Consider the following 27,530-nt stretch of genomic DNA (forward strand, 5'->3'; position numbering starts at 1 on the left):
TCATTGTCTGAAGATGGTGTAGTTTTTGCAGCCTCTGGATGAGGGTAACGCTAAGGCGCAATAAGGCAGTATGACTTTAACGCCACCTGCTGGACACAGACGTGACATACAGGGTGCCCCTTTACATGGGACCGTACAAAATCCTATCAAACGAATCCTACTGTGATCAAAACTCTTATAATTTCTTGTCAAAATATGATGCCGTTGGGGTGCTCTTGGTTATTACTGAATTGGATAAAATCTATATAAATGGTTTTCATCAAAAGAGTCCATCAAGTTTTGAAAAAAGGGAGATACCCTATTGATCTGCATGTCAATACAGTACATGTTCCTGACATGAAAAGAGTCAGTCAGCTATGAATCATGTTTGTTAGTGAACCACAGTTTGGCAGATGACAGGTATTAAAGATATATAATGGGGGACGTAGCCCCTAAACCCCTTCTCTAACTGCTAGCTCTAACCAAATAACTGCATACAATGTTAGCATTTTTATAGTGAATTTACATTCAGTTTCTGTGTTTCTTGTGGTCTGTTCAGGCTTTATTTTGCAGTAAACATAAAACTCACCATTTTAAGAATAGAAACTACTTCTTGGCAGCCTGTTGTAGAAGGAAGTTACTGTTTATTATGTATCATAAATACTGTCAAAGAATACACAGACTTAGTTGGATGAACCAGAGTGAATGTAATTAGTCTCTTGAAAGAGGAGTCCACACATTTCAGAGTGAAATGAATGTAATACTTATTTAATAATATAATTCAATGGATAAGTTCAGCTCAAAACTAGACAATAAAGATGATGTTACATATTTAGAATATGCTATTAATTACAAGAGCCCCGTTTTTCAGATGAGGAGGAAGAGGAAAAGAATGAGGGACGACGTCCTTGTTCAATGTCCATGAAGTAGATCCCAAACCGATCCACAGAGGCCCCTCCCCTTTACATACATTCAAAATAACACTCATATGAAACTGTGCTTGGTCAGAGGTCATTGTGAGGAGTCAGAATACAAATCAGAATAACATTAGTTCGATGTAAACTAAAACCAGGAGTCACTCTGCCATGTGAACACAATCAAGACGCAATCAGTGGATCCAATCAGCATGTGGTCTTGGACTGGGCTTTCTCGTTTCATTGAGTTTGTTCGTTAACCGATTTCATATCTTCTATAAACCCACTCCCCAAATGTCCCAGCCCTTCTCTAACTCCGCCCACCCAGCAGATGTAAGACTAGCTCCTCGTCTTCAGCCAGAGAGAGACCCGTGTCCAGAGCCGTGTGCTCCTCCTTCGGCTCGCTCGCTTTCTTCCTCTTCCCGGGAGCCGGCTCCTCCTGCTCCTCCTCACTGCTCTCACTGCTGTGCTGCCGTTTAGCTGACCTCATCCGATCATGACCCTCCTCCTCCTCCTCCTCCTCCTCCTCCTCTTCCTCTTCCTCCTCCAACGACGACGAGCGCAGCTTGTCTGGATCTGGCAGGGTGCTGGGGTCAAACTCGTCCTCGCTGTTATTAGCCAGGTACGCCAGCACCTCGTCCTCCTCGTCGGAGTCCTGTCCTTTCCGCTTGCTCGCCTCCCTCCTGGCTTCCTTCGCCTTCAGCCTCTTCTCCCTGTGTTTGGCTTTCACCTTGCGGCTGTACTCCTGCTTGTCAAACTCCTGATCCTCCCGTTTAAGCCTCTCCTTGGCCTTCTCCACGTCGATGCCCGAGACCTGCTCCTCCTCATCGTCCTCGTCGCCGGTCACCGTCCGCTGGACCGGTGGCCACAGCTGCAGAGCCTCTCCCTGTTCAGTGAAAGTCACCTTGGTGTTCACTTGAAAGTTTCTTTTCAGAATCTTTTTGGCTTCCTTGTACTTTGTCTCTTTTTCCGTTTTCTTCTTGGAGTTCACGGCAGGTTCCTCCGGATCCTCTTCACCCCCCGTCAGACTAAACACGTCCTTTCTTTTGACTGTCAGCAGGTCCAAGTCTCGCAGATCGTCGTCATCCTCATTACTGTCATCTGCACCGAGGAGAAGTGCCTTAGACTGGTGCACATCTTGTTCATTACAACTTTCCTCTTCCTCCTCCTCCTCCTCCTCACTGGAGTCTTCCGGCTCCGAGCTTTGGTTTTCCTCGCGAGGAACCGTCCCCGTCAGCTGGGTCTTGAAGTTCTCCAGCTCTTCCTCTTCTTCAGACCGCTCCTCCTCCCTCTGCCCTCCTTTCTCGGCTCGCTGTGCCTGAGCTTTATTTAGGAAGCGCACCCTCGGAGCAACGGCGAGGCCCAGGGAGAGAGCGTACTCGTGGATCTGGAGTTTAAAGACATCAAACACGGCTTTGTTCTTCATCAGATAGACTGAGCGCAGGTAGGAGACGAAGCACCTCTGGGCCCTCTCCTTCTGCTCCTTCTCCTGGGCGAGGAAGGCCTCCAGCTTCTGCTGCACGCTCTGCAGTTTTTCGGGGTTCACCTGGAATCAGAGAGTTAATACATTTAATGCAGATGATTTGTACTGCTCTTTTAAAGGTGTTTTTGAAGATATTTATTATAGATCCGTCAAAGTTATTACATAATGGCCATAATAATTTATAACTGATCATAATTTGATGTTAGAACTGTTTTTTTTTTTTTTAATTATTATCATGAGCCAGTTTCCTTCAACTCTCTGTTATGTTTATGCTATCTATGTGTATCCTACACATACACTGATCAGCCACAACATAATGACCATCTTCTGAACACAGTGTAGGTCTCCCTTGTGCCTCCAAAACAGTGTTGACTCATCAGAGAATGGACATGGGCCTTCTGAGGGTGACCTGTGGCGTCTGGTAACAGGATGTTGTTAGTTGGGGCCATTGGGTGCTATGGGTTGAAGGGAGGGGCCTCTCTGGATCATCCCACAGATACTTGATCAGTTTGGGATCTAGTGAATTTGGAGGCCAGCTCAACACCTTGTGCTGCTTTTTATATTTTTTTATGGGGTGGGAGTGGTACATGTCTATATTGTAAGATCTAACATTGTTAGAAGACGGTCAATGTCAGTTACTTCTCCAGTCAGTGGTTTTAATGTTGTGGCTGATTGGTGGACAAGCCAAAAAAATCCTGATCTTAATCTTGAACAACAAACATGTCAAGAAATACCGTTCAAGACAGTTCATTTATATATTGCAGTTTGTATGATAAAAACATATTTCCCAATTGAAATATCTGATTCTGTAACTCAGGGATGTCAAACTCATTTTAGTTCAGGGTCCACATACAACCCAATTTGATCATAATAGCATAACGACCTATAAGTAAGGACGACTCCAATTTGATTTATTGCAAAGAACAAGTAAAGTAGGATAATATTTAAATTTTATAAACTATCCTTAAACTTTTTTTTTTTTTTTTAACTTAATTAAGCAAAATGGGTGCAATTTGGGCTCATTGCTGTCGTCTGCTGTTTTGTGCTGGCTCTCAGTTTTGTGTTCTGTCCACCTCTCTGGACAAATTAAGGACAGCAGTTATTTCCATTGAAAAACTGCAGTTTTCCATGTAATTTTCACACTTTCGCACAATTTCAAGCTGCAGGCCAGATTAGACCCTCTGCTGGCCTGCTTTTGCGTATGCTTTGACACCTGTGCTCTCACTGCTGTTTTTTTGTATGTTCACCCGCTTGTCACCTCTGTCTGTCTGTTATTGAGTAGATCATGAGCAGTAGTTTCTAGACAGCTGCCTCCAACAGGAGTTACAATCTAGAGGTCAGTGTGGCTGAGGGCGGCCGCAGATTAACTTTAGAATTATCTGTAGGGTGATCGTGCACGTCATTTCATACTGTCATACTGTATTTATACTCTATTTCTTGCCTTGTGTTTTAATTTCAAGCTGCTTGAAAATGAACAGTCCAATACAAGATTCTCATAAACAAACATCAGCACAGAGTTGACCTGTGCTGGGACTGTGCGTGTTGTGCATGTGTGTGCTGTGCAAGAAGATGTCTCACTTGGATCTTATTGACGGGAACCTTCTTCTCCTGCAGCTGGCTGATCATGCCCTTCTCCTCCGAGGGCAGCAGCAGCAGCAGGGCCTCTCCGCCCTCCTTGTACCTGGCCGTGCGGCCCACCCTGTGGATGTAGGTCTCCGCGTCCTCCGGGCAGTCGAACTGCAGCACCCAGTTGACGGCGGGGAAGTCCAGGCCTCTGGCTGCGATGTCGGTGGCGAAGAGCACGGCGTTCTGCTTTCTCAGGAAATCGTTGTAGACCTCCACCCTCTTCATCTGCTGCTGCTTGCCGTGCAGGGCCAGGATGGGCATCCCGGGCCGGAGGCGGCAGAAGGCCCGGAACAAGTACTGCACCTCCTTGCAGCAGGCGAAAAAGACGATGACCTTTTTCTTCAGGTGGCTCCTGATGAACGAGTACAGCATGTTGACCTTCTGGTGGAGCTCGCACACGACGTAGCTCTGCTCCAGGGTGGCCGGGGTGCTGAACTTCGCCTTCTCGTGCACCCACACGTACGCCGGGTCTTTGAGGCTGAGCCGGGCCAGGTCTTTGACGGACTTGGTCTGCGTGGCGGAGAACAGCAGCGTCTGCCTGGACTTGGGGAGGTTCTCGACGATGGCGTTGAGCGTGTCGGCGAAGCCCATGTCCAGGATGCGGTCCGCCTCATCCAGGACCAGCATGTGGAGGTCGGAGGCGTGGAAGGTGGCCGTCTCGTCCATGTGCTGGAGCAGCCGACCCGGGGTGCAGATGACGATGTTGGTGCGGTGGATCCTCTCGGACTCGCTTTTCAGGTCCTTGCCGCCGATGATGAGCCCCGCAGAGAACTCGTGGTTCTTGCCCACTTTCCGGAGGACCTCAAACGTCTGGTAGGCGAGCTCTCTGGTGGGGGATATGATCAAGGCACCGAGGCCGTCCATCGAGGTCCACTGGTGTCGGTACAGACACTCCAGCACCGGTATGAGGAAGGCTAACGTTTTCCCAGAACCGGTCTTAGCCGCTCCGAGGACGTCTTTCCCTTGCAACGCGAAGCCTATGGTCTGCCTCTGGATCTCGGTGGGCTGTCGGAACTGGCATCCCTGCAAGCCTAACAGTGTTTTCTTTGAAATGGGAAAGTCTGAAAACTTGACGGCACCCTTGGTGTTGATGTCTCCGTACCTGCTCACGAGCCTGTCGATGTACTCCTTCTCGACCTGCCACTCGGGCTTCTTCTTCTGTGAGCTCTCCCTCTTCACCCGTGCTTTCGTCTTGTTGTATCGTTTCTTCCATTTCTCGAAGTTCTTAACGGGATCGGTGCCGTCTTCCATCTTCGCGGGCTTGGCTTTCTTTCCGCCGGTATTTGAAGCTCTTTTCTCCATGACGGAAGATCGATCAGATCTGAAAATGGGATTTATAAACACGCCTGGCGTGTACAGCGTGGGGGAAACCAATTCTTCGTCGCATGCAACATGACGTGATCGCCACGCGACCTTTCGCGAATGTCAGCGTTTTAGTTGTGGTGTGCGCATGCGTATGGGTCTAGTCTAGTCCTCACTTTCCGCTCTCATTGACTTGGTTGGGTCCTCTCCGTCCTCTCTGACAGCCTTGGATCCGACGCATGCGCGGAATTTCACAGTTTGACTAGTGATGTATTTAACCACTTCCCTTTGGGATGCAAATAGAGTGGACATAGATTTGGTTTGGAGCAAGTAAAAATAGTAGATAGATATGTAAGTAATGACAAAAAATATACATGACATCCTGGAGGAGCAGAGAAGCAACAACAGTGGGAGGCTTTTCTCACTACGCTGCAGGACTGAGAGGTTCAGGAGGTCCTTTGTCCCCACAGCCATCAGACTGTACAACACCACTGTCTAAATGCGTAAATACTCACTTGTTAATTGCAAATTGGTCAACTGTACATAGCTTTACATAATAAATGTTAGTGCAGTCTTAAACATAGTTCCAGTCTTCCCTCTCCTTTGTACTGTTGATTTTGTTGGTGTGTTATGTTGATGTCTGTGTAGGTACTTATAGGTCTGAGCCACTTCTGCACACTCCCCGTAGATGGTTACAGGCTGCATGTGGGGCCTGGACCTCCGTAAATCCACTACCATCTCTATGGTTTTAGCTGTTTTGAGCTGATGGTGGTTCCCTCAGCATCACGAGAGGAAGTTGTTTATGTTTTGTATTCTGTACCTGTGTATCAACAAAAAATGTTCAAAAGCAGGTTTTAATGTTACTTTGTGGGGGGAAAGTAAAGTGCAACATTTACTACTATTTTCACATATTACTTTCTAATGCTTTATTTTAATCAAGTAAACCAGTGTGATTTTACTCTTCTCAGTCGCACAACAATGTGAGTGTTTGTAGTGGCGTGTTGCGCATTGTTACAGCGGCCCAAACAACCCGGATGTCTAAAGTACAAAACAAGACATTGATCTAATATTTAGTTTTATAGCATAGATTTATATATATATATATATATATATTGTGAATGGTTCTTTATGTTATTTATTAGTTTGTTTTTCATTTTATTAGTTTGTTTTTCATTTAAAACTTTCATTTTCATTAAAAATAACTTATTTTGCACATCAGGCTGCTCACATGGGCCTTAAATATTTTCCTGTATCTAAAAATGTTTCTTTCTTTTTTTTTTATTTTGCACAATTAAAAAAACACATAAAATATTACAGAGAGAAAAAAAAATAATGAAAGTGCACTGGGAGGCAAAGAAAAACACGGTGGGCTTATTTAAAGCCTCCACCTAATATTATCATAATATATTAATATTACAATGTCTTGTTGTCCTAAAACACAAAAGATCAGAAAATATGACTGCAAAAAATTTATGGTGACTAACAACAACAATAATGTAGAAATAAAAACAGAAAATGGATTTTTAATTAAATCCCGTAACATTTCATCTACCATTGATGAGGGTCAAATATATTGTTATTTGTTTACTCTACAGATATAATGTCATTTTGCGTCTAGAATAGACATAGAAGGTATTCGAGGCCAAACATTGGCCTGCAGTGAGCAAGTAAACAGCATGTGCAACAATCATCGTGTCCTGACAGAAACTGATGCACTTTCGTTACGGTTCCCATTGTCTTTTCAGTTTAAACACTTTGAATTTGTGACAGCTATTGAGTGGATTCCGCTCACGAGGCTTACTGACTAATGTTTTAACAAGTTAGTCCAAATTCTTGACTCTTTGTTCGAGGTTAACTCGGTGTTTCATAGTTAGTTGCAAGAGGGAACGTGTCTGATGTTTCTCGCGGAGAAAAAAGAGAAACGGAGTTACTTCCGGTTCATATACCGCTAAAAAAACAACATTCACGGAAGCTTAATGACTGAAATATCAAAATAAAATATTATAAAACGAGACCAAAGTTGATTAAAGTGAAACCTAACAAGCGTGGCAAACATCTGTTGTAAATGTCTCCCAGTCAAAATATACCGTAGAAATAGTCTGAGAAACCACTATGTCAATCGAAATGTCTATTTTACTGAATTATTATATTAATTACGAATATACTATAATCAAAGACTCTGATTTTGACATGATAAATCACCACGCGTTTTATTACGAAAGGCGTGAGCGGAAGCTGTTTGTGACCATGTCGAGGCTGATACTGCTCTGCCAATACCTGATCACTGGACAGAGCAGATGATAAACAACTATTACAAGACGCTCTTTCCATAAACCAAAGTGGATATTCGCAGGCTGAGGCTCGCCGACATCCCCGCAGTCCCTATGCCAGACAAGGCATGGCAGAGAGACAGGACAATGAGGTAATGTTCAGGGCTGCACGGGCTGGGAGAAATGTTGCATATTTTCTGTTTGGTGTCTCGTCTGAGCAACCCAGAACTCGACAAAGTGCTATTTAAAGTGTCAGAAAACGAAAACGTCCCCGGCAGGCAGAGCTGTGCAGACGTCTATTTAACAACAGAGGGGGTGTTTTTGGTTTGAGGTTGCATGACTTCAGCAGATGGAAAACAAGCTGGGAATTCACACGACACACGATAGTAAGAGTAGAGGGAGCCTGCTCCTCTTAAATTCCCGAGATGTTCTTTATATGTCTGACCTTTCAGCAGCTCACTGACAGCGGGGTGTTGAGGTGGCTCATGTTAAATCCAGTCCACACAGGGTAACCGTTATTAGTAATAATAATAATAATAACAATAATAATAATAATAATAATAATAATAAAGAGTTTGACCGAAGAGCTACAGTGGATTTGACAGAAACCTCAAAAAAATTATTGCTTTATTTATTTTTGAAACGTTACAGTTTTTTTATTTTTATCAGAGTCGCGAGCTCAGATCAGTGAGACGCACCGTTCACTGTTAAAGAGGAAGCAGCTGCCGCCTGTTGTGTGTGTGCTCAGGTGACGCGATGCATCCATGCAGAAAACTTCTGAGGGCTGATAAATAATGACACGGTCGTTTATTTGGGTTTGGATCGACGGCAGGTGTCTGACCTGCACGCAGATCGGTGTTATTTATTGCAGGCCTTCCCGTTACAGAAGTCGTGGTGCTAAGATTTCAAGTTCTGACTCTCACTTCCTGTATCACACAGAAATTCACATTCATCATCCATTACCTATTACCCTCTTACCTCTAGGGGGTTTCACTGGAGCCTCGCTCTGTGGATGTTACCTGGACATGTAGCACCCGCCTAGACCAGACCAGCCCCCTCCTCACCCCCACCCTACCCCATAGCAACGACACTCCTTAATGGCAGCAGGATGCAGCCTGATGCAAAACAGCATGGCCTCCAAATTCACTAGATCCCAAACTGATCAAGTGTCCACAGAGACCCCTCCCATTAACCTATAGGACCCATAGACCCCCCACTAACAACATTGTGTAGCCAGACACCACAGAGTAGAGCAGATCAGATTAGATTAGATTAGATTAGATTAGATTAGATTACTTCATATTAAACTAGATTCCTTAATTGTCATTCTAAATAAATACAAAGAAATCTCAAGCACAAAGATAAAAATGGAGCTCATATGAAAAGTGTAAAAATATAAAGCAGCAAATACTTAAAGATAATTTATATCCCATTCGTACTTCACACACACATGCAAACAGACAGGGCCTGAAACATATGCAGTGTTCATAAATAAGACATTTCACATAATGTAAGTAAGGTGGAGTAGTCCCAGTTATTGCACAGGCCTTTAAGTGCATTACTTAGCGTAGTGATGGCTCGCGGATTAAAAACTACGTCCATTATCTGATGAGTCACAGCTGTCGGAGGCACAAGGGAGACCCGCGCAATATAAGGCAGGTGGTCATAATGTTGCGCCTGATCTGAATACGTTTCTCATCGCAAGGTGGAGGAGGCCGACCAGATCTATTTGCTCATGAAGGAGGACTATCGGATCTCTAGGAATGTGCGTCTGGCATGGTTCCTCGGGAAACTCAACCAAGTCATCTGGCCGGCCTCAAAGCCCGAAGTGGTGAGTCAGTGATGTGTTTCAATTCTCGTTTCTGTCCCCGCGGTAACACGGCAGCACAGAGATAAAACGCGGCCGACGGACTGCCGCTCGTTCTCACAGCGGCATATGCATATTCTGAGCTGTATGTTGCAATTGATTGCTGTTATATTAGTAATTTATTTGCTGGTATAGATCCCTCCTCACTGATCATGTTGTGTTTCTGCATTATGCAACTTATGATTCATGGCCTGTCACAAGGTTGCGTTCCATTGACAGATAAAGCACCACCTTCCACTTCAAGCTTCACATGCCCTGTGTTGGCAAGACAAAGATATTACGATACAGAATGACTTCACAACACTAAGACTTTCATATTTATATACCGCATGTTGAGAAATAGGTATTAGTGCATTAGTGAGAGCAGCAGTCGGTGACATAAGGCAGCACTCTCTGTCTTCTGCTTTTATTTAACAATTGAGAAACAATCCACTTTCTGTATTACATAAGTTACCTCTAGTATGAACACTGAGACCTACAGGAGCCAGCGCTGGTGGAAACAAAACATTACAATGCTGTGGAAAGCTTAAAAATATATTTATTTGAAAAAAAAGAAATAACATTTCTGAACCCTTTAAATCTGTTGTTTTTGACCCTCACTTCATTTGTAGTTGAACTCAGAAAACGAACTGGACTTGCTGAGCATTTTACCTAAAGGATGGCAGTCGGATTTCTCCCCCGCCTCGTACCCCTGCATACTGATGCCGTCCACTCGGGCCACCTTCCTGGCCCGGAGGTACCGCTTCATCATCGAGCTGGACCTCAGCCCCTCCACAGGGATTGTGGTAAGAAGACTACACACTATCAAAACCTCACGTTGAGTACATAACCTCTTGCAACATCGCTCATGGGTTGTCCGTGTCTGGACTGTGCGTGTGGTTTGCCTGCCGTCATGTGGCTGCAGTTCTTCATCCGCCACCGTCCTTCAGCTTGATTGAGTCAGCGCGATCGCGGCCGAGATGAATTGTTTTGAGATACAAACAGCTGCTTTGTGGTGCAATGTTTCAACACCTGATTTCTTAAGAAATTGAAACCGGACAAGTTATTATTAAGTTATGGGATTTGTGACTCTGAGAAGGGAGCTGGATCTTGTGAATCCGTTGCTTTCAAAGAGCTGTTCAAAAGAATCATTTGAACATCCCACCAATACATATTCTCTTGGTGGTATATCTGAGTCTATCTGTATCTAAAATATAGATCGTAGATATTTATTTATTCATTCATAAGATTATTTATTTCGTGAGAAATTCAGATAGACAGACACCCTGACCACACCTGACCAGGAATCAACGCCTCGGAAACCACAACTCAGTTTCTGTCATTCGTCTTAAAGATATGGTCAATAAATTCGGTTCGTTCACGAACATCACAACTCTTACTGAGAAGTCTGCAAATAAAGATTTTATAGTAAAGCCATTTTTTTTATAGTATTCATTGCAGGAAGCTCAGTGGGTATTCAGTGTGTTCATAAAGTCACTGTTATTAGAATAAACAAAGCATGGGGGCGTGAAAGCCTGGAACAATGGAACAATGGTATTTATATTACAGTTGAGTTAGCTGCTTTAATGTACAAATATATGAGCTACTGTGAGCAGATCGGAGTTCAGGGCAGGGCATATATAGTGAAAAGAGGCAAGTATAGAGCATGGGTGCTCAGTGCATCATGAGAAGTATGTCTAGCAGCTGTTTGCTTGATTGGACTATGTGCTAGAGTCCTTAGTGTTTGAGCACTAAGCAGTTATCTACAGGGAGACACACTGAAATCTGAAATCACTGCAGCAACCAGGGACCAGGAGTCTAAGTTAGCAGGAAAACACACCTATTTGTTGCACCTGCAGCTGTTAGGGCATTCTTTATCGTGCAAGACACTGCGTCTGTAGTCAGTCTCCTGGGACAACACAACAGCAACACTGTGATTCTACTACTATGTTACGCCACAGCAGCAGTGCACCAGGAGTCACGAGAGGTACGCGACAGCTGCGATGTGATGCGAGATGGTGCGTCTGTACCGGCACCCCTTCAAAGTGCGCCAAATCCTGTAGTGAACGGCTGAGCCAGCCCTGGTTAGCGTCTGCGCACAAATGGAAATTTACCCACCATCTTCTGAGCATTAACTACAGAAGTCACTCTGCTGAAAGCTGTTATTCTCCTGGCACGTTATTGATTCGTCAGAAGGCACTTTAATGTTTCCTGGCAGTCGGGCACCGACACCATTTGAAGTCTGACCTCATTCAGTGATACTTTGGCACTTAATAGTTTTAACGCTGATTAAAATGTGGAGGAAACATTATGCAGCATGACACGCGAACCTTTTTGTAAAGCCCCAGATTGACTTTCAGAACCTGTTCGCCAGGCAAACGTTAATATCCATCACTCCATCAGGCCCCATAACTAATGGATTTATAACATGAGCAAACAAACAACTGAATTAAAAGGACGCTTGCTCCTCAGGGTAAATCCACTGACGTGCAAAGAGCAAATGTCTAAGTGCCAAATAAAAGGCGGCGGTAGCACAGATGTGTCACCAAGTTCACTCTTTTGGTTCATTTTCACATCTCTGCATTAGTTTCTAATGTTGGTGTCTCCCTTGATAACGCTGGATCAGTCATGGCTTCGGTGCCATCGAGTGTGTCATCTTCAGTTTAACTTCCTATTTACTGGAAAGGCTGTGAAGCAGATCGGTATTACTCTATTTGTGTATAAGCTATCTTTTTAGGTGATGTGCGGGCACAAGAAAAACTGGCACGATATGATCAGAGATAGGCTTACAAAACAGAGTTAAGATTCTCTGTTGACTTTATATCTTGGATTCATGAGCTCTATCCAACGGAGGTCGAAAGTCAGCAACTGCAGACCGGATTATGTGAATGCTCTGTATTTGAAAAGTGTTCTTTCCCGCAGGATGACAGCACAGGAGAGATGATCTTTGACGAGGTGTTCCACGCCTTGTCGAGGTGTCTGGCTGGCCTGGCTCAACCGTTTAAAGTCCCGGGGACCGATCAGCCGTTCAAGCCTAAGATCTTCATCACCATCTTGGCTTACTCGTCAATTATTGGCCTCAGTTCACATCAGGTCGTTACGGCAGCTTCAAAGCAATCACATTAAAACTGGTGTTTACGAATCCTGTTGTGCTGAGACCCTTGTCTTGACTTCTCCTGCAGGTTTTGGTGCAAGGGTGCCAGCTTGACAGAACGGACCTCGATGAGTTCCTGCATCACATCTATCAGCAGCTCAGAGCGGTGGAGAGCAACATTGCAGAAGTCTTGCATCAGCAGCATGAACAGGCAAGTGCATGTTGGCACTATGTGCATTGGACAGATTTCTTGTGGAGATAAGAAATTAGTTGGGGCTTTCCGGTGTTCATGAAGATACAGCACACGTCAATGTGATATTTTTTTCCTCTAGTCTGTGGATCCGGCACAAACCTCAAATCACCACAACAACAACCTGGATGACCAGCCCTATCGGAATCAAGGCATTTCCATGGTGTCTGCTGACATGGGTCTGGTCAGCATGGTACGCCAGGGCATCTTGGCCCTTCAGCTGCTGCCCCCAAACTCCAGTGCAGGTAGGTTTGTATCAACTGTCCCAAGTTAGACCATTTGCAGAAAAGAATTCCTCCCTTGCCTCCTTACCGAATCATTTCCTAGAACCTCTTTGAAGAAGTCCAGACACGTTCAAACAACCAAGCAGCTTTTTCATACACACAGCCTTTCACACTGGAAGTCCCCAACGTGATAAACGCACAACACCGTCAGCCTGCAGCTTCTTGCAGCTGTTACACAGTAGAGATTTTTTAAAAACCTCATTAAAACTTCCACAGATACAAGAACAATATGCTCGAACAAACATTAGCAGTAAGTACTTACTATCAGGAAGCTTGCACATTCTCCTGATCCCGCTCTTCAATGTGGATCATTCAGGTCGGCCCCCACTGGAACATTATGTCCCCAGCTTTAATGCTACTAAAACTACACTACACTGCACCACACAACAGCATGCAAATAATATGTTGGAATTGTGAGTTAATATGCAAATGCAAAGCAACTACACAAAGATCTTATCTTCCACATAACACTGCTTTAGATGTTGAAGTCAGGTGCAGTCATCATCACAGTCCTCAACATACAGTTAAAAAAAAATCTGTGCTCGCAATGCACAGTATGTCTGTATGAAAGTGCCTAGTTTGGTCCTGATAGGACGGCGTTAGTGAGACATCAACACACTTCAGTATCGAGGAAAATACTGCTGACCAAGCAGCCACATACCAAACACTGTACAGGAAATGAATCACAACACTTCTCTTTAGCATTCTGGTGCTACAGTTTAGATACTGGCGGTGATGAGAAAACAACAAACATGTGCATGAGGATATGAATTACAGTATAAAGCAATATATAGTGAGATTATTTTCTAACATGACAAATAAACTGTAAAATCCAGTGACTGAGAGATACAAATCAAGTTACAAATCAAATTACCATTTTTAGCGCCCCCTGGAGACTGAAACATATATATATTGAGAGGTAGATAGACATTATTGGATTATTGATATTTAAGCATGGAGATGTTCTCCTGGCTCCGACTTCCACTGTGCACTGTGTTTTTGCGCGTGTAGACTTCCTGCTATGAAGCGATCAAATAAGGTGTCATATCTTCCATATCTTATATAATTACTCATCCAACCTGTGTGTGTTCCAGGTATCATTATAATCACAGATGGAGTGACGAGTGTTCCTGACGTAGCCGTGTGTGAAACCCTGCTGAACCAGCTCCGAAGCGGAACCATCGCCTGCTCCTTTGTGCAGGTAAAAGCGATGAGACCCTGACGTTAGCGGCTCCACGCTACAGAAACTCTTCTCCTCTCTAAGTTACGTTTGTCCCCTTCCAGGTGGGCGGCGCATACTCCTATGACTGCAGCTTTGGCTACATCCCCAATGTGGAGCTGATGAAGTTCATCTCATTAGCCACGTTTGGCTCGTACCTGCCCAGCTGTCCTGACGTGGACCTGAACAGCCAGGAGATGAACGCTTACCACAAGGCCTTCCTGACCTACTCATTTCTCAAGACCCCAGAGTCCATGAACTCCGAGTACTTCTGCGGTGAGACAACAATGCATGAGTTGCTTTCAGTCTGGAAATTGAGTTCCTCTCCTAACACAGTGTCTTCAGTTGTCTGGTTTGCATTACTGAATTATCGGCCCCCTTGATTACAGTGTTGTGGTACTCTAAATGACTAACTGACTTATTTCATTGTAAAATTGCAATTTGAAATGTATTCTATTTGATTTGATGTGATTATCCTCTCACCAGTTTAATCCCTGTTCTGTTTTGTGGGCTGCATTCATAGTATTTTGTAGATAAAAAGGCTAACTACTGATTATTGTCAGCGATAAAGAAGATTGTGTGAAACCGTTTCTCTGTTTTGTAGTCTCTCAACACAAATTGTTCAATGAGCACCTGGTGTCGGCCAGCGGTAACCCTGCCCTTGTCATGAGGAGGAAGAAGCACACGGAGAAAGAAGTCCATGCTCATTTAATCAGCGTGGTGTCGGTGCGACTGAGAGAGGGCTACACCATCAGAGAGATCAGCCTCACCAAAGGTAAATGTCCGTCTTTGCTCGGTGTCCAGGAGCAACAGGGTGGTGGAGTGTCTTTGTTTAACACGGAGCCACTCTTTCTTCAGGTGGGACGCAGCTGGAAGTGAAGCTGGTCCTGCTGTGGAAGCACAACATGCACATCGAGTACCTAGCAGCTGCCTCCTGGCCATTGGACCCTTCCAAGAGAACCACTAGGGTTGAGGTGACGATGGAGGGAAGCTACGACATCCTGCACGATATCAGCTGCACCCAGAGGAAGCCCATCACCAGCCCGTACCGCACCTCCGTCATCCGCCGCTTCTGGAACACCCTTCAGAGGTACTGCATCTGTGTCACACTCGATAGAGGCTGGCGGCTGTTGTTCTGATGCATGATGTATTTGCTACGTACTGTAACTCTGTACGCTTTGTGTCCTCCCAGCATCAACCAGACCGATCAAATGTTGGTGCATCTTCAGTCATTTAACTCGATTCCTGAGAACTACATGATTCCTGAGAGCACCAAAAATGGAGTTCCCCTGTTCTACATTCCTCCTGGCTCTACCACTCCGGTACTGTGCACCCAATCATGCATGAATGGCATTTCGGGAAAACTCTTAAAACCTCCACATTTCTAAAGCAGTGTGACGCGTGACCGCTTTTCATCAAAACCACATATCAGAAATCGAACAAAAACCCTTGAGCTCGAGAAGCTGTTGCATTAAGAAAAGGTTTAGACCATTTTAAATTTAGGGCAAGCTACAAAAACATTCAAGAAATAACACTTGAAACCAAGATTACATTGTTGTTATGATTTAAGTATTACTTCCTCAACTCTATTTTCATGATTTATTTTGCTTGCATGATTTTCTTCTCATCATGGATCTCTTTTGGGATTATTGTACTAACTGCAACAAACAACAAACATATTTTTTTTCCCTCCAATAATATGGATAAAATAATATTGAAAAAGCCGCATTTGTAATTAATTACACATTAATGATAACACCATATTTATATTTATGAAGATTATTGTAGATGTTCTTCTAGGATAATCTTCACCATTTAGGCCTCCTAACTTTATAGAGACGGTAAATTGATGATGGTGGACCTAAAGAGTTGTGTCTTCTCAGTCTTCTACTTGCTGATATCTTTCTCCCTCCCTAGGTCCTGTCTTTGCAGCACAGTGGATCCAAAGACTCCTCTCAGTCCCAGTTTGCTTCGTACTGGAAGCCCATCCTGTCCATGGATGCCAACTTCTGGCAGAGATGGCTGCACATGCACCGCATCGCCATCATCCTTGAACATGACATGTGAGAAATACAGTATATGTCTGTGGTTTACTGTGTGAGCGTGATGTGCATCAGTGATAAGATACAAGAAAGAAGGAAGTTGTTGTGTGGGTGTCGCTCTGATGTTATTATTAAGTTAGGGCGTATTCACACCAGGCTCGTTTATTCCGCTTGAAACAGACTTTTCCTCTGGTGTGGACTTTTTAAGTAGGTGTGGATACAAATCAGCGGATTTTCAGGACAACAGTACTTTTTATTGTATTTAATATCTCATGCCTTTGAAATCACCAATATAACACACAAAAGCCCGACATAAGTGTAGGGCCCGCATTTAATTAACAAAAATAATGTCCTTTTTTGCATTATGTAAATTCTGAATAATTCCAAATCTAACGAAAAAAATTAAGTTTGCCCCATTCAACCCACTCTTAAATGTTCAATGTTTAAATTTTATTAAGTTCGTTGAACTTCTTGGTCGCCAATGCCATAAAGTTGTCCAAAGGAAAAATAAGCATCAGTTTTGTCCACAAAAACAAGAAAAAAACAATAATGTGTGATCGATTGCTAAATGGTATACCAGCGAAAAAAAAGTTACAAAAAATGTTGTGATCGGTCATTGGTTGTTTCATTCTTTTCTATTTTATACCAAGTATGAGCCGTGGGTCAGCGTGGGGCACAGAAGAGAGCACTGCCTCCTCGATATATGGTCGGAGGAGAGCATATATCACCTGCTTGACGCACAAAAATGTCCACGTCCACGGCCAAATTGCAGAGAGAATGTACGAGGCAGTGTCGGCTTAAAGGGAATAAACTTCGCCAAAGATCCCGCCAATAATTATTATCCAGTAACTGAGCGGCTATGGGACACACATGGGTTTGTTTACAGTGTTGGTCCGCTTGTCAAAGAATGCAATGTGAATACAAACCGAACCAAGTTCTTTTTCTTTTTTTTTAAGTCCGGACCAAAGCAAGTGAACTATCGGACTTTCCCGGTGTGAACAGCCCTTATAGTTCATTCTGTCAATCTTTAATGGTTCTAATCGTTTTTGTCCCTTCAGGCCTGTCCCCAAACATCTGCATACAGCTGGAAACAACGGGCGTTATAGCACCATCCAGTGTCGCATCTCCCACTCTGCCCTCACCTCACTGCTGAGAGACTGCAGCAGCTTTGTGCTGGTGGAGGGTTACTCGTATGTTAAACTTATATACAGGTGAGTAGACGGCTGCAGAAATAACAACAGTCACATTGGTGTTTGTGGTTGAAAATTAAAAACCCTGATACAGGGTTAAGATGTAAATCAATATGACAGTGTTGCTATGGTGACAGCGCAGACCACAAGAGCTGTGATTTGTCTTCTTGGTGGTAGCATGTTTACACTTTAGTATTTCCAACTGCTTCTCCATCTCCGCAGTTTTAAAATTGGATCAATAGATGTAAGGAAAGGTTAACTCAGGAGGTTCGGAGATGTCTTTGGCGAAATTTCGGCGAAAGTTTCAGTCGCCATTGTTTAAAGTGAAACAGGAAGTCGAAACAAAAATTAACCCAACTGGCAAAAACGCATAGCTTAATGAGCCTTTAAAGATTTCCCTTTCCTTGTGAATCGCTACTCACTTTCTTCTCCTCAGCCAATTAGTTTGAGAAGGATTTCCACTCAGAGCTCGCGTCTACTGTATATATTGTTTAAATGGTCGCAAGCGGAAATGTCACAGTCCAAACCAAATAATTCAGTTTTTGATTCAATCTGTATCCCTCCACAGTTCGTCCGACCAACCTCCCACCTCCTTCTACCTGGTTCGCCTCATCTCCAAGACACCCTGCATGGTGCTGCGCCTGGGCTTCCCTATTGGCACACCAGCCCATGTTAGAAACAAGGTAATGAGGGTCAAACATACACATAGGGAATACAGGTCAGTGACATGATAATGTCCAGTAATTGCACTTTGCCCTGTCTTAACCCTTAAACATTCTGCTGGGTCATATCAGAGCCAATCAATCAGAGCTCTGTCCACGAGTAAAGGCTGCATGCAGTATGTAATTTTCAGATCAAAAATTCAGGCGTCCCAACAATTACTTATTTTTTCAACTGTCTGCCAAATGTGATTACTCAAGAACAACACCACTTCAAGTGATTATTGGCTTTCATAAGAGACCAAGACCATGCTTGAGCTCCAGAAAGTTCATGAACAGCATTCAATTTACTTTGGGTATGTCCTTAATTAGGCGTTTTAATTAGGTTGGAATGGTAAGAGGTTAAAGTGGTTCATGGTGTATTCATAGTATCATGAAATCCAATAAATCAACCACAAATATGTTGAAAATAGTGTCCTGTTAAGAAAAACAAATGATGTGAGATGACCTGGATGACCTGGGTACTTGATCAAATATCAGTGGTGTTGTGTAACTCATTGTGGTTTTTCTGTCAGATTGTGGATGAGCTGCGAGAGCAGATCCTCAAGCTTCGGTTCCCTCATCGCGTTCAGAGCAAAGAGGCCACGCCCAAAACCAAGAGGAGGAGTGTTGGCCACCCATCTCCATCCAAATCTCCCTCCATCCCCGCTCCAAAGCCCGCGCTGTCAGACAGACCGTGTGTGGTGGTGCTCAATAAGCCTCTGGAGAAGCTGCTCATCAGGTCAGCTCATGCAGTCGTTTGAAGCTGAACCACAGGCTTTGCAATAAAACTCAAAAATCGTGGTTGCGTTAACACATTCTGTGATGTTTTTATTCCTGCTTTGAAGGTACGAGAAGCTGCCGCTGGACTTCAGGACTCCCTTCATTTTCAACATGGAGAACTTTCCACCGCCTTCCAACAGTGCTATGCCCCTCAGCATGGCAGCCAACAGGACGGCGTCCTCCACCCTGGCCTCTCTATCGCGTTACTTCCTACACCAGCGGTGGGTGTGGGCCGTGCAGAGCAGCCAAGGACCAGCCGTGGCCATGCAGGCCGTGGCTCACATCCTGTCCATGCTCTCCGAGTGAGTCTCAGCACATAATTCGTCACTATCACATTCCAGAAAACTGCATTTATTTCCTGTAGCCACAGGTTTTGAGTTTCATTAGAACTCATTCAATATACTGCGGCTCATAGATGAATCAGCCGTGTGGGTTTAATGTGAGAAACAAACAGCCTTGTGGAATTTGTTTCCTGCAAACATCTCCTAATGTCCTTGTAGGATTCGAATATCCGAGGGTTTTCACTTTGCCGCCAGTGGCGAGGGAATCATAAACATGGTGATCGAGCTGCCGATGAAGGTAAATAACTGCAGGACAAAATCGATTCATTCATCACATATTTGGTTTGATCCTCGGGGCTCTGAGTGTTTGTGTGTTTTTGCGTACGCTGTTCCTCGTGTCCTACTTTGTTTCCAGTGAAATTATTTTTTTCTGTCTTCAGGGGATGTCAACTGACACAGACAGAGAGAGTCATTCTTGTATTGTTCAGTACATCCTGTTTCCACCTCACTGTACCTCGACTAAAGACAGGTGAGACTGGCGGTAGTAATGACTACAAAATAAACAGGTAAAATGAGGTAGAGCACAAGCATTTTCTAGTGGCACACACTCTGTTGGTGGGGGAGGGGCAATGTATGGGCTGCACAGGTCAGCAGCATTTCCAGCTTCACAGGACTGCCTGTGGTTGCATCTTTCCGTAAATCTTGCGGGAAAGAAATAATATATGCATCGGCGAATGCACCTGTGTATTGGCCAATGCCGATACCAGTAAAAAAAAAAATGTATTGACCGATCTTATGACATATACTTTGTAAAGGTTTGTAAAAGTTCAGCTGCAATTGTCATTTTCTAACCTGTTGTCTTTCGTGCAAACCAGCTTCTCTACTGACGATGACAATGACACAGAGGTGGAGGCTGTGGACCTGGAAACGGAGCTAAACCTCGTGACAGAATGCTGGGTCGAACCGCAAAGTGGCGCCGTGATGAACTGCCTGGACCAGCATCGACACTTCCAGGGCCTCAAGTACCAGGAGATCCCTCAAGCGGTGTGTGTAACTAATGTAATCTGTCTGCCCACACGCTGGGATCAGTTTCATAAAACTCTCAGTTTATTGTTGTGTTGTCTTTATCTATGATTATTTTTGCCCTAAAAAATAATTTCAAAACTGGTTTCAGGGTTTCATAAGTGACCTGCTTTATTGTCACAGATCTTCCCAAGGGATCTGGTCTGCATGTCCACCATGATGACCTTTGAGTATTTGTGTCAACTCTGTGAAAATAAGGATCAGGTCTGCTTGCTGCCGACTGGACTCAAGGATGCGAGAGGTAACGAAGTTTACGTTAGCATTGGTGCTAGTGCCTTTTGCCACGGTTAGTGTGCGCTGTGTGGACTGCTGTATTTGAAAGACAGAGTGTAAGACTCTGTTCAGTTATTTTAAATGGGTGATCCAGTCACATGTAAGCAGCTAAAAATTCACATTGCACCTGACATTTTAAGGTCGTCTCTTGATCCCTGACATTAGACTCCCACAAAGGTCAGATTGTAACGCCGACCCTGAAACGCCGGCTTTCTCCGCTGCACCATTTGCAGCAGTGAAAGAAAACATCTCCAGCATAGTAATAGTTAAATAAAGGCACCAGTGACGAAATACACAACTGAACTTCACTCGCGTACATCCAAGTATTGGCATCGATAACCACACGCTGATATGTTTTTGTTTGAATACTTTTTTCTTTTCAGACAATAAGAACTCTGTAAGAGTTGAATGTTTTGCTTTTCTGAATGAATAGGGAACAAAGAGTAGTTGAGTAGGCAAACCTTAAAGTGACCCAATGTGTGTTCACACCTCAAAACGTGGTCTGTTTGATTTCAAATGATGATCGATGCTTTCTGGGTGTGTCTAAGCTAGTGTTTGCAATCGGATCACGCAGCGTGGATGTTAAATCAAGGTCTGAGCGGAGCCTAAGTTAATGGATGTGTGTGATGTGTGTGTGTGTAGGAGAAGCAATGTCCTCTGAGGAGAGCATCCACATGGTTCCTTTCCAGTTTGACCTCATTCAGCTCCTCCCAAAATGCCAGCAGGTTGAACTCTTCTTCTTCACGTTCAGTACAGGTACTGTATGCATGTTATTCAGCAGTATATATATACTGTATGTATAAGAACAATGTACTGTATGTTAATCATGAAATATGTAGGAGTGTTTCTTGTTGTTATTGAAGGTAGTGTCAGAAAAAAATAGTATTGATCATAGTCGAAATATATGCAAATGAGTAGATAAGCAAACTGGACAATAGGTGGTGTTGCAACAGTATGAGTTCTTTGTGGTACGCGGACATATATATGAATGCGCAAGATGAAATTTCTTTCTTTATATAGTTTATTTATTTTTATTGGTACATTGGTAATATTTGTGCTCTTGTTGCTTTTGATTATTGTTGGTTTGGTTTATATGGTTGTGTTTTTGTTTCTAGTATCTCTTCTCATAAAAGATTAGGTTGAATAACAAATAAGGCAATGCAATGTAAATGTAAATAGACTCTGTGATGAAATAACCCCTATTGATGTGAAAGTAATGTAAAATAATAAGTTGGGAAAAAAAGTGTTCCTTGTTGTCACACGTTTTTACCTTTTTTTCTGCACAGCTTCTGATAATGAGGAGCAGCTTCACAGTTCGTCCTGTCTGCCCAATGAGCTCCTGCTCAACCTCTTCCACAGCAGCCTGGAGCACGAGCTCAGCGACAGAGAGATCCCTTTAGCCGACAGCGACCACGTCGCCTTCATGCACCACATCCTGGAACGAGAACGAGACGGCCACGTCGCTCCTTTCACTTTACCCGTCATTAAAGGTCAGTGCGTTTTGCTGCATCTCACCTTAGTGGTTAATCTCTTACTCCCACATTAACAAACCTACGTGGCTTTCAGGTTTTCATCAAAAGCGGAAAAGGGACTTCCTGATGAGTCACCGTGTCTCCTAATTTATCCGTTTTGCGTTTTTACAGAGGAGTGCGGGAAGCCTCCTGACAGGCAAGACACCATGACGTCGTTCCACACCACTGGCAGCAGCAAAGAGGTGATGGGATCTACTAGCACTTTACAGGTACACATTTGTGTTGGCCTCACCTGGAGGATGTTCGCTCGCTACACACAGTCCGCAGACAGAATTTGTCGTGTGATTTTGTTTTTTTTTCTTTGTGAATAATGCATTTTTTAAATATCTGTACTCTTTACATTTGCACACAATTGTGCTACTTTGGTAATGAGTTCAACAACTACAGAAGTAAACTTAGTAGCTCAAAAAAAAATAACAAGTTAAAAGGAAAAATAGGTGTAAGATGGTTGTACAAAATAAATAAATTAATAAATAATAAAATTAATAAAATATATTAGTATAAGGAATGTAAATATACACTATATACACACAGGTAGGATAAATGATAAGTTACAGTAATATGGATGGCGTGGCATTCATATAAATAAGATGTGAGTTGTGTGTTATGGAAAGGTGAGTTGTTGTCCAGCTGGAGTGACAATGGTATGAATAAATAGCATTCAATGTAGGAGCAGCATCCCCACAACACCTCGTGTCTTCTCTCTGTTTTTGACAGAGTTTCAGTAATGCCGACCTTGTAGATGAAGAGGCCTCGCTGCTGGAGAGGAGCTGCTCTACACCGCAGTGGAGGTGCTATGCCAAGTACATCAGCTCCCAGCAGATCCTCCTCACGTTCCTTCCTGCTACCTTCACAGGTCCACATGTCGTTTACGTGGTTCTTACATTTGAAAGCTCATTCTCATAAAGCAACGAGTCACAATTAACATGACTAGTGTGTTCTGTTTTGCAGACGTTCTGATGTTGATGGCGTCGGGACTGGAGACGGAGCCCAGGAGTAACGTGAGCACGCAGGAGGATGACACTCTGACACCCAGCAACAAATCTCAGGCCGACTCCCTCTCTGGCTCCACCGGTGGACTGGAGAGGTCCGAGTCCGGCCTCAGCCTGGCCAGTAAACTGAGGAGGAGCTCCAGCAGTGGACTCCTCACCGCCAGGTCCCCTGTACTCTCACCTTCATCCGATGGCCACGCTGGGGCTGTCGACTCCCAGAACTTGGACCAGGACAGCTGGGACAGCCGAGTGTCGGAGACGGAAACTGGGACATCGGGCTCAGGTCAGTGAATAATTCAAGATGGGTTGAGGATCTTAGATAAACAGTACCACATACTCACTACCATGTTTGACAATGAACATGTACGGTTAAACGATGTGTTGAAAAAATGTCTACTGCTCTAACTTTTCCAGATCTGGGAGGCAAAGAGGGAGTCCAGTTCTCAGAACCCCACAAGGCGGATTTCCACATCAGCTTCAGCAGGCAGGTTTCACAGCAGAGCACTGGGGACGGGGGCCAGTTAAAGTGTCCCGTCTACGTCTACAACTGCTCTCTGGAGCATCTGAAGGAACAACTGGTGCACCCCAACTCCAGCCGCCAGCCCAGGGACGTCTTCTTCAGGTACGGAGCTAATCTGCAGGAAGGCCAAGGCAGGGTCCAGATGTTGAAAGAAAAGGAAACTGGTACCCAAAAGAAAAGGGGCTAGCATTTCTATCAGTAATAATAATGATATAACAACAATGCACTCACTCATGTGCTGTATTATTGTTGTCAAGGTGCCGTGTTCTAATATTTCAACCATTGCCTTGTGAGTATAGTGTCATCATGACTGATAGAAATGGCAGCCATAGCCATGCAAAGAACATTTTAGTTGTAATAAACATTTCTCCCTCGACTGTATGACATTCTGACTGTGTGACTACAGTTGCTGTCCAGTCATTAACATGTGTGTCTCTGGTTGTTTTCATGGGTGAGAATAGAGTTCAAGATGCAGAATCCTTGGAGATGTATCAGCAGACGAAGTTCAGGTAGCAGCTTGGCTCTTTGTCTGCTCTCCTTCTCTGTCTGCTGAGATGCAGCTCAGCTTTGACTGGACCGCCTCTGAGAACCTAGGGATGCGCTTGTCTTCTGTAGAGCGGGAAAGTGTGGCTTTTCTAATACTGTAGACTCCAAAGGCATCTTCCCTTCTCAGGCCTGTCTTTGCTTCCTCCTCAGGCTCATGTTGCTGCATACACACAGCAGGTGCAGCGCTGCCACACACTGACCACAACGCACAGTTAAACAAGTCCATCCTCACTGTTGTCGTTATTAGAGCGATCTAAGTTCACTGAAGGATTGTGGAACAAAGGGCAACACTAAAGTGATCAATGACCTTACCTCTATCATGTAATTATATGGAGATTCCTGTTAAACAGCTTTGTTTGTTAGGGACTGTTAAGACCTTGCATTGAGGTGCGATCTGGGCAATCCGATCACGTCAAAGACGGGTGTGAACGGATTTTAGAGATTTCATCTCAGACCATATTTTGTGTCCAGTAGTGTGAAGGCAATGCGTCCTGAGTCGCATTAAAGACAGCCTATACTCAAGAGGGGTGCTCTTCTTGTCATTGGAGTTTTGCCTTATTCATTCAGAAAAAAACATGCAACCGGTATCGCGCCCCAAATTATGTCAAGGTTAATTTGTATACATAGTTGAGATCGGATCTCGGATCTGGAGACATATCTTTATGCTAGATCTTAAAACACGTGCCTAAAGCTGGTCACTTGCCCAGATCAGACTTTAATGCAAGTTCTGAACATGCAACACTCTTATGCATACAAATTAAACTGCATACAAATTAAACTGGTAAAAAGAGGTAGAGCACAAGCATTTAACAGCTTCCACCTGCACACATGATACTAGTGGTAGAGGGACAATGTATGGGCTGCACGGGTCAACAGTGTCCGCAGCGTCTCCGGATTGGCGAACACCAAAGTAAAATACCTATAGTTTGGTTGATCTCTACTTGTTTCCGTGTGGCCTTACCACACTATTTGTTTCCATCCAAGCAGTCAAAGCTTTTTATGACTCTTTGCGAACATGTTCACCATAGCAATAACAAATGAGATATTCGTTTTCAGTGGGAAGCTGCTCATGCTTCTGGTTGAAGGTAGTATACTAATGCTCGTAGCCACTCAGATTTTTATACAGGCAAATGAAACATGGACAGACATACTCAAAGTGGGTGTACCATCACGTGTAGGTGAGCCCTTAATGATGTGGCCGTGTTTGTGTGGCCGGAGTCAAAGTGTAAGGCGATCCTTAACATTAGTGGCCCTGACAGCCACAGAAAGCATGTTTGTCTGTTTATTTCTGCCCTCTTACTCTGGTGCAAAACTAGCTTCTTAAGTTACATGTAATAAAAAGCAGGGGAACAAACTGAATTACCTGGGCACCTCGAGAGGCATAATTTACATTCTTAAATGGTTCCAAACACTTTTGTCATGGTGTAAAAACATTGTCTCTGGTGATCGAGGTTTTTTCTATCTCCTATTCCATGTCTCTCCCTCCCTTCGCTATTGATAGCTATTTTTCAATCAAATGCTTCAAACGCTTGCTGTGGAGGTTCAGCTGTCCCTTGCGGGCTTATTGGCTTCTTTGATGTTGCTTACTGTAGTGTGGGTCTGATTAAAACTACATGGAACTGAACTTTTATTTGTTTTTACGTATATGTGACTCCAAAACTACATGCATTGATGCGAATCTTTTGGAAAATCCTAAATTAACCTTCAGTCCATGTGGGTTTAGCAGATGCTTCGGCGTTTTTTTCTAACTTGGCGTTTATTTCCTCTCTGTGTGTTTCCTCTGATGATGTCCATTTTGGCAGGTCACTGTCTCAAGACCGCAGCAGTCCGTCCCCTTGGACTGACCTCTTGGCTCAACCACACAAACACAAAGAACTGGCCAACTACTGCAGTCTGTTGCAAGAACATTACCACCAGAGCTATGTCAAAGGTGACCTCCTTCAGTTAGAATGTCAAGACTTGGGAAAGTCTTCAGAGCCCGTTCTTTTTGCACTTTTTTGTCTTCTGAATGTATTTACTTTCAGTCTACACTCAGTAACCTAGTCATGAAAACATGCTCAGTAGAACTTTTGGAGATTTATTAAAAATCTAGTTTCTCATTTACAGAGGTATTCAGACTCTGGTCAGATTAATCCTGTTAACTCCAGGTTCATTAGCCAAATAAAATAAGCTAGAAACCACTGCAATTCTTCATTCAAGTAAATTCTCAACCAGGGGCAGCACTCATTTTTTTTGTTCTCTGTCCCTCAGGTGTTTACCGCAGCCTGCAACAGTCGTACAACATCAGCTCCCAGGACGTCCTGATGGCCATGGACTACTGTGAGGAATCCCTTCAGGAGATCGACATCACCTCCTTCATGCAGACCCTCTGTGGACACATCAGGGTCTTCAGGGAGCACGGTAAAGCGCCAGCTTGGGCAGGGAATTCAAAACCGTCCAGGAGCCCTGCCACCTTTATCATCGGAGAGGTTGAAGAGGAGCAGTCGGATGACAGAGCTGCGGGGGCCTCCTCGTGCAGGTGAAACCACTGAGTTATTAGGGTTAGATGAGGAGCTGAACAGAATCTATATTAAACATAAAAGACAGTTAAAACTTAATAGTTTATTCTATGAAGTGTATCAGGATATGTCTGAGTCATTGTAGGCTGATTTGCAGCAAATCATATACATTTTCTTGTGCTGGAAAGTTGGTCTGGAACCATATGGGACAGGTTTTATGTGGCGATGGACAGAAAAATACTACTTTCTTTCCATTCAAACATGAATATCATGGTCAACTCTTTGAGTTCAGTAGACAGTGACTTGAGGTCTCTGGTCACTTCCCTGCTGACTATCTCTGTTATTGCTTTTGGGATATTTATGGCAGTAGTATTGATGTGGAGGACGCCAGTGAGGCCGAATCTAGAGTGAAGTTCTCTGCTCCTACGTCTGAACTGATCTCGGACGAGTCCAAGACGGACAAGATCCCAGAATTGCCTCTGACCCTGATACAGACGCAGCCCAAGTGTGAAGTGTATCCAGATCTGCACAAAATAATACAGGTACCGTCTGAAATTGTACAAGTAATACGGTTCCTCTTCTGCTTTCAAACTGATATCGTTCAACTATCTAAATAATCACTTCTCAGAATAAGTTCATGGAGATCCTGTCTCAGTATTTCAAAAGTGTGCCTTCAAATCCACACTACTTCTTCTACTGCCCCCCGTCATCCAAGAAAGAGGTGAGTTAATTTTTTTTTTTTATTATTTATCTGTCACCATATATCATAACATATTAGACATTATACAGAGGGAAGGAAATAAGACAGTTTTATTTAAACATTGC

General features: G+C 43.9%; 2 protein-coding genes across 8 annotated transcripts in view; one reads left to right on the forward strand and one right to left on the reverse strand.

Moving 5' to 3' along the window:
* Positions 1 to 731: 731 nt before the first annotated feature.
* ddx10 (DEAD (Asp-Glu-Ala-Asp) box polypeptide 10) lies at positions 732 to 5,532 on the reverse strand. Its single transcript, XM_047588213.1, has 2 exons — positions 3,955 to 5,532; positions 732 to 2,439 (listed from the first exon to the last, which is right to left on the reverse strand). The coding sequence occupies exons 1-2, from the start codon at positions 5,302 to 5,304 to the stop codon at positions 1,204 to 1,206; spliced, it is 2,586 nt and encodes an 861-aa protein (XP_047444169.1). The 5' UTR covers positions 5,305 to 5,532; the 3' UTR covers positions 732 to 1,203.
* A 2,027-nt stretch (positions 5,533 to 7,559) lies between these two features.
* The window catches only part of szt2 (SZT2 subunit of KICSTOR complex), an 84,095-nt gene continuing 64,124 nt past the window's right edge, over positions 7,560 to 27,530 (forward strand). For 3 of the 7 annotated variants that reach the window (XM_047586781.1, XM_047586783.1, XM_047586788.1), the window contains exons 1-31: positions 7,560 to 7,726; positions 9,280 to 9,405; positions 10,053 to 10,226; positions 12,343 to 12,513; positions 12,603 to 12,725; positions 12,847 to 13,009; positions 14,143 to 14,249; positions 14,333 to 14,543; positions 14,872 to 15,042; positions 15,126 to 15,357; positions 15,460 to 15,589; positions 16,185 to 16,330; positions 17,368 to 17,520; positions 18,068 to 18,182; positions 18,734 to 18,939; positions 19,046 to 19,282; positions 19,481 to 19,559; positions 19,702 to 19,790; positions 20,137 to 20,305; positions 20,468 to 20,585; positions 21,260 to 21,373; positions 21,904 to 22,107; positions 22,261 to 22,358; positions 22,867 to 23,005; positions 23,101 to 23,424; positions 23,556 to 23,763; positions 24,123 to 24,170; positions 26,010 to 26,137; positions 26,458 to 26,725; positions 27,073 to 27,247; positions 27,334 to 27,426. In XM_047586781.1, coding sequence (XP_047442737.1) covers positions 7,703 to 7,726; positions 9,280 to 9,405; positions 10,053 to 10,226; positions 12,343 to 12,513; positions 12,603 to 12,725; positions 12,847 to 13,009; positions 14,143 to 14,249; positions 14,333 to 14,543; positions 14,872 to 15,042; positions 15,126 to 15,357; positions 15,460 to 15,589; positions 16,185 to 16,330; positions 17,368 to 17,520; positions 18,068 to 18,182; positions 18,734 to 18,939; positions 19,046 to 19,282; positions 19,481 to 19,559; positions 19,702 to 19,790; positions 20,137 to 20,305; positions 20,468 to 20,585; positions 21,260 to 21,373; positions 21,904 to 22,107; positions 22,261 to 22,358; positions 22,867 to 23,005; positions 23,101 to 23,424; positions 23,556 to 23,763; positions 24,123 to 24,170; positions 26,010 to 26,137; positions 26,458 to 26,725; positions 27,073 to 27,247; positions 27,334 to 27,426 — 4,743 coding nt within the window. In that variant the 5' untranslated portion in view covers positions 7,560 to 7,702. The remainder of the gene's footprint in view (positions 7,727 to 9,279; positions 9,406 to 10,052; positions 10,227 to 12,342; positions 12,514 to 12,602; positions 12,726 to 12,846; positions 13,010 to 14,142; positions 14,250 to 14,332; positions 14,544 to 14,871; positions 15,043 to 15,125; positions 15,358 to 15,459; positions 15,590 to 16,184; positions 16,331 to 17,367; positions 17,521 to 18,067; positions 18,183 to 18,733; positions 18,940 to 19,045; positions 19,283 to 19,480; positions 19,560 to 19,701; positions 19,791 to 20,136; positions 20,306 to 20,467; positions 20,586 to 21,259; positions 21,374 to 21,903; positions 22,108 to 22,260; positions 22,359 to 22,866; positions 23,006 to 23,100; positions 23,425 to 23,555; positions 23,764 to 24,122; positions 24,171 to 26,009; positions 26,138 to 26,457; positions 26,726 to 27,072; positions 27,248 to 27,333; positions 27,427 to 27,530) is intronic. The other 4 variants (XM_047586784.1, XM_047586785.1, XM_047586787.1 and 1 more) reach the window with 3 other exon arrangements.

The sequence above is a fragment of the Mugil cephalus genome, chromosome 6, assembly GCF_022458985.1.
Source record: "Mugil cephalus isolate CIBA_MC_2020 chromosome 6, CIBA_Mcephalus_1.1, whole genome shotgun sequence".
Classification (NCBI taxonomy): Eukaryota; Metazoa; Chordata; class Actinopteri; order Mugiliformes; family Mugilidae; genus Mugil; species Mugil cephalus.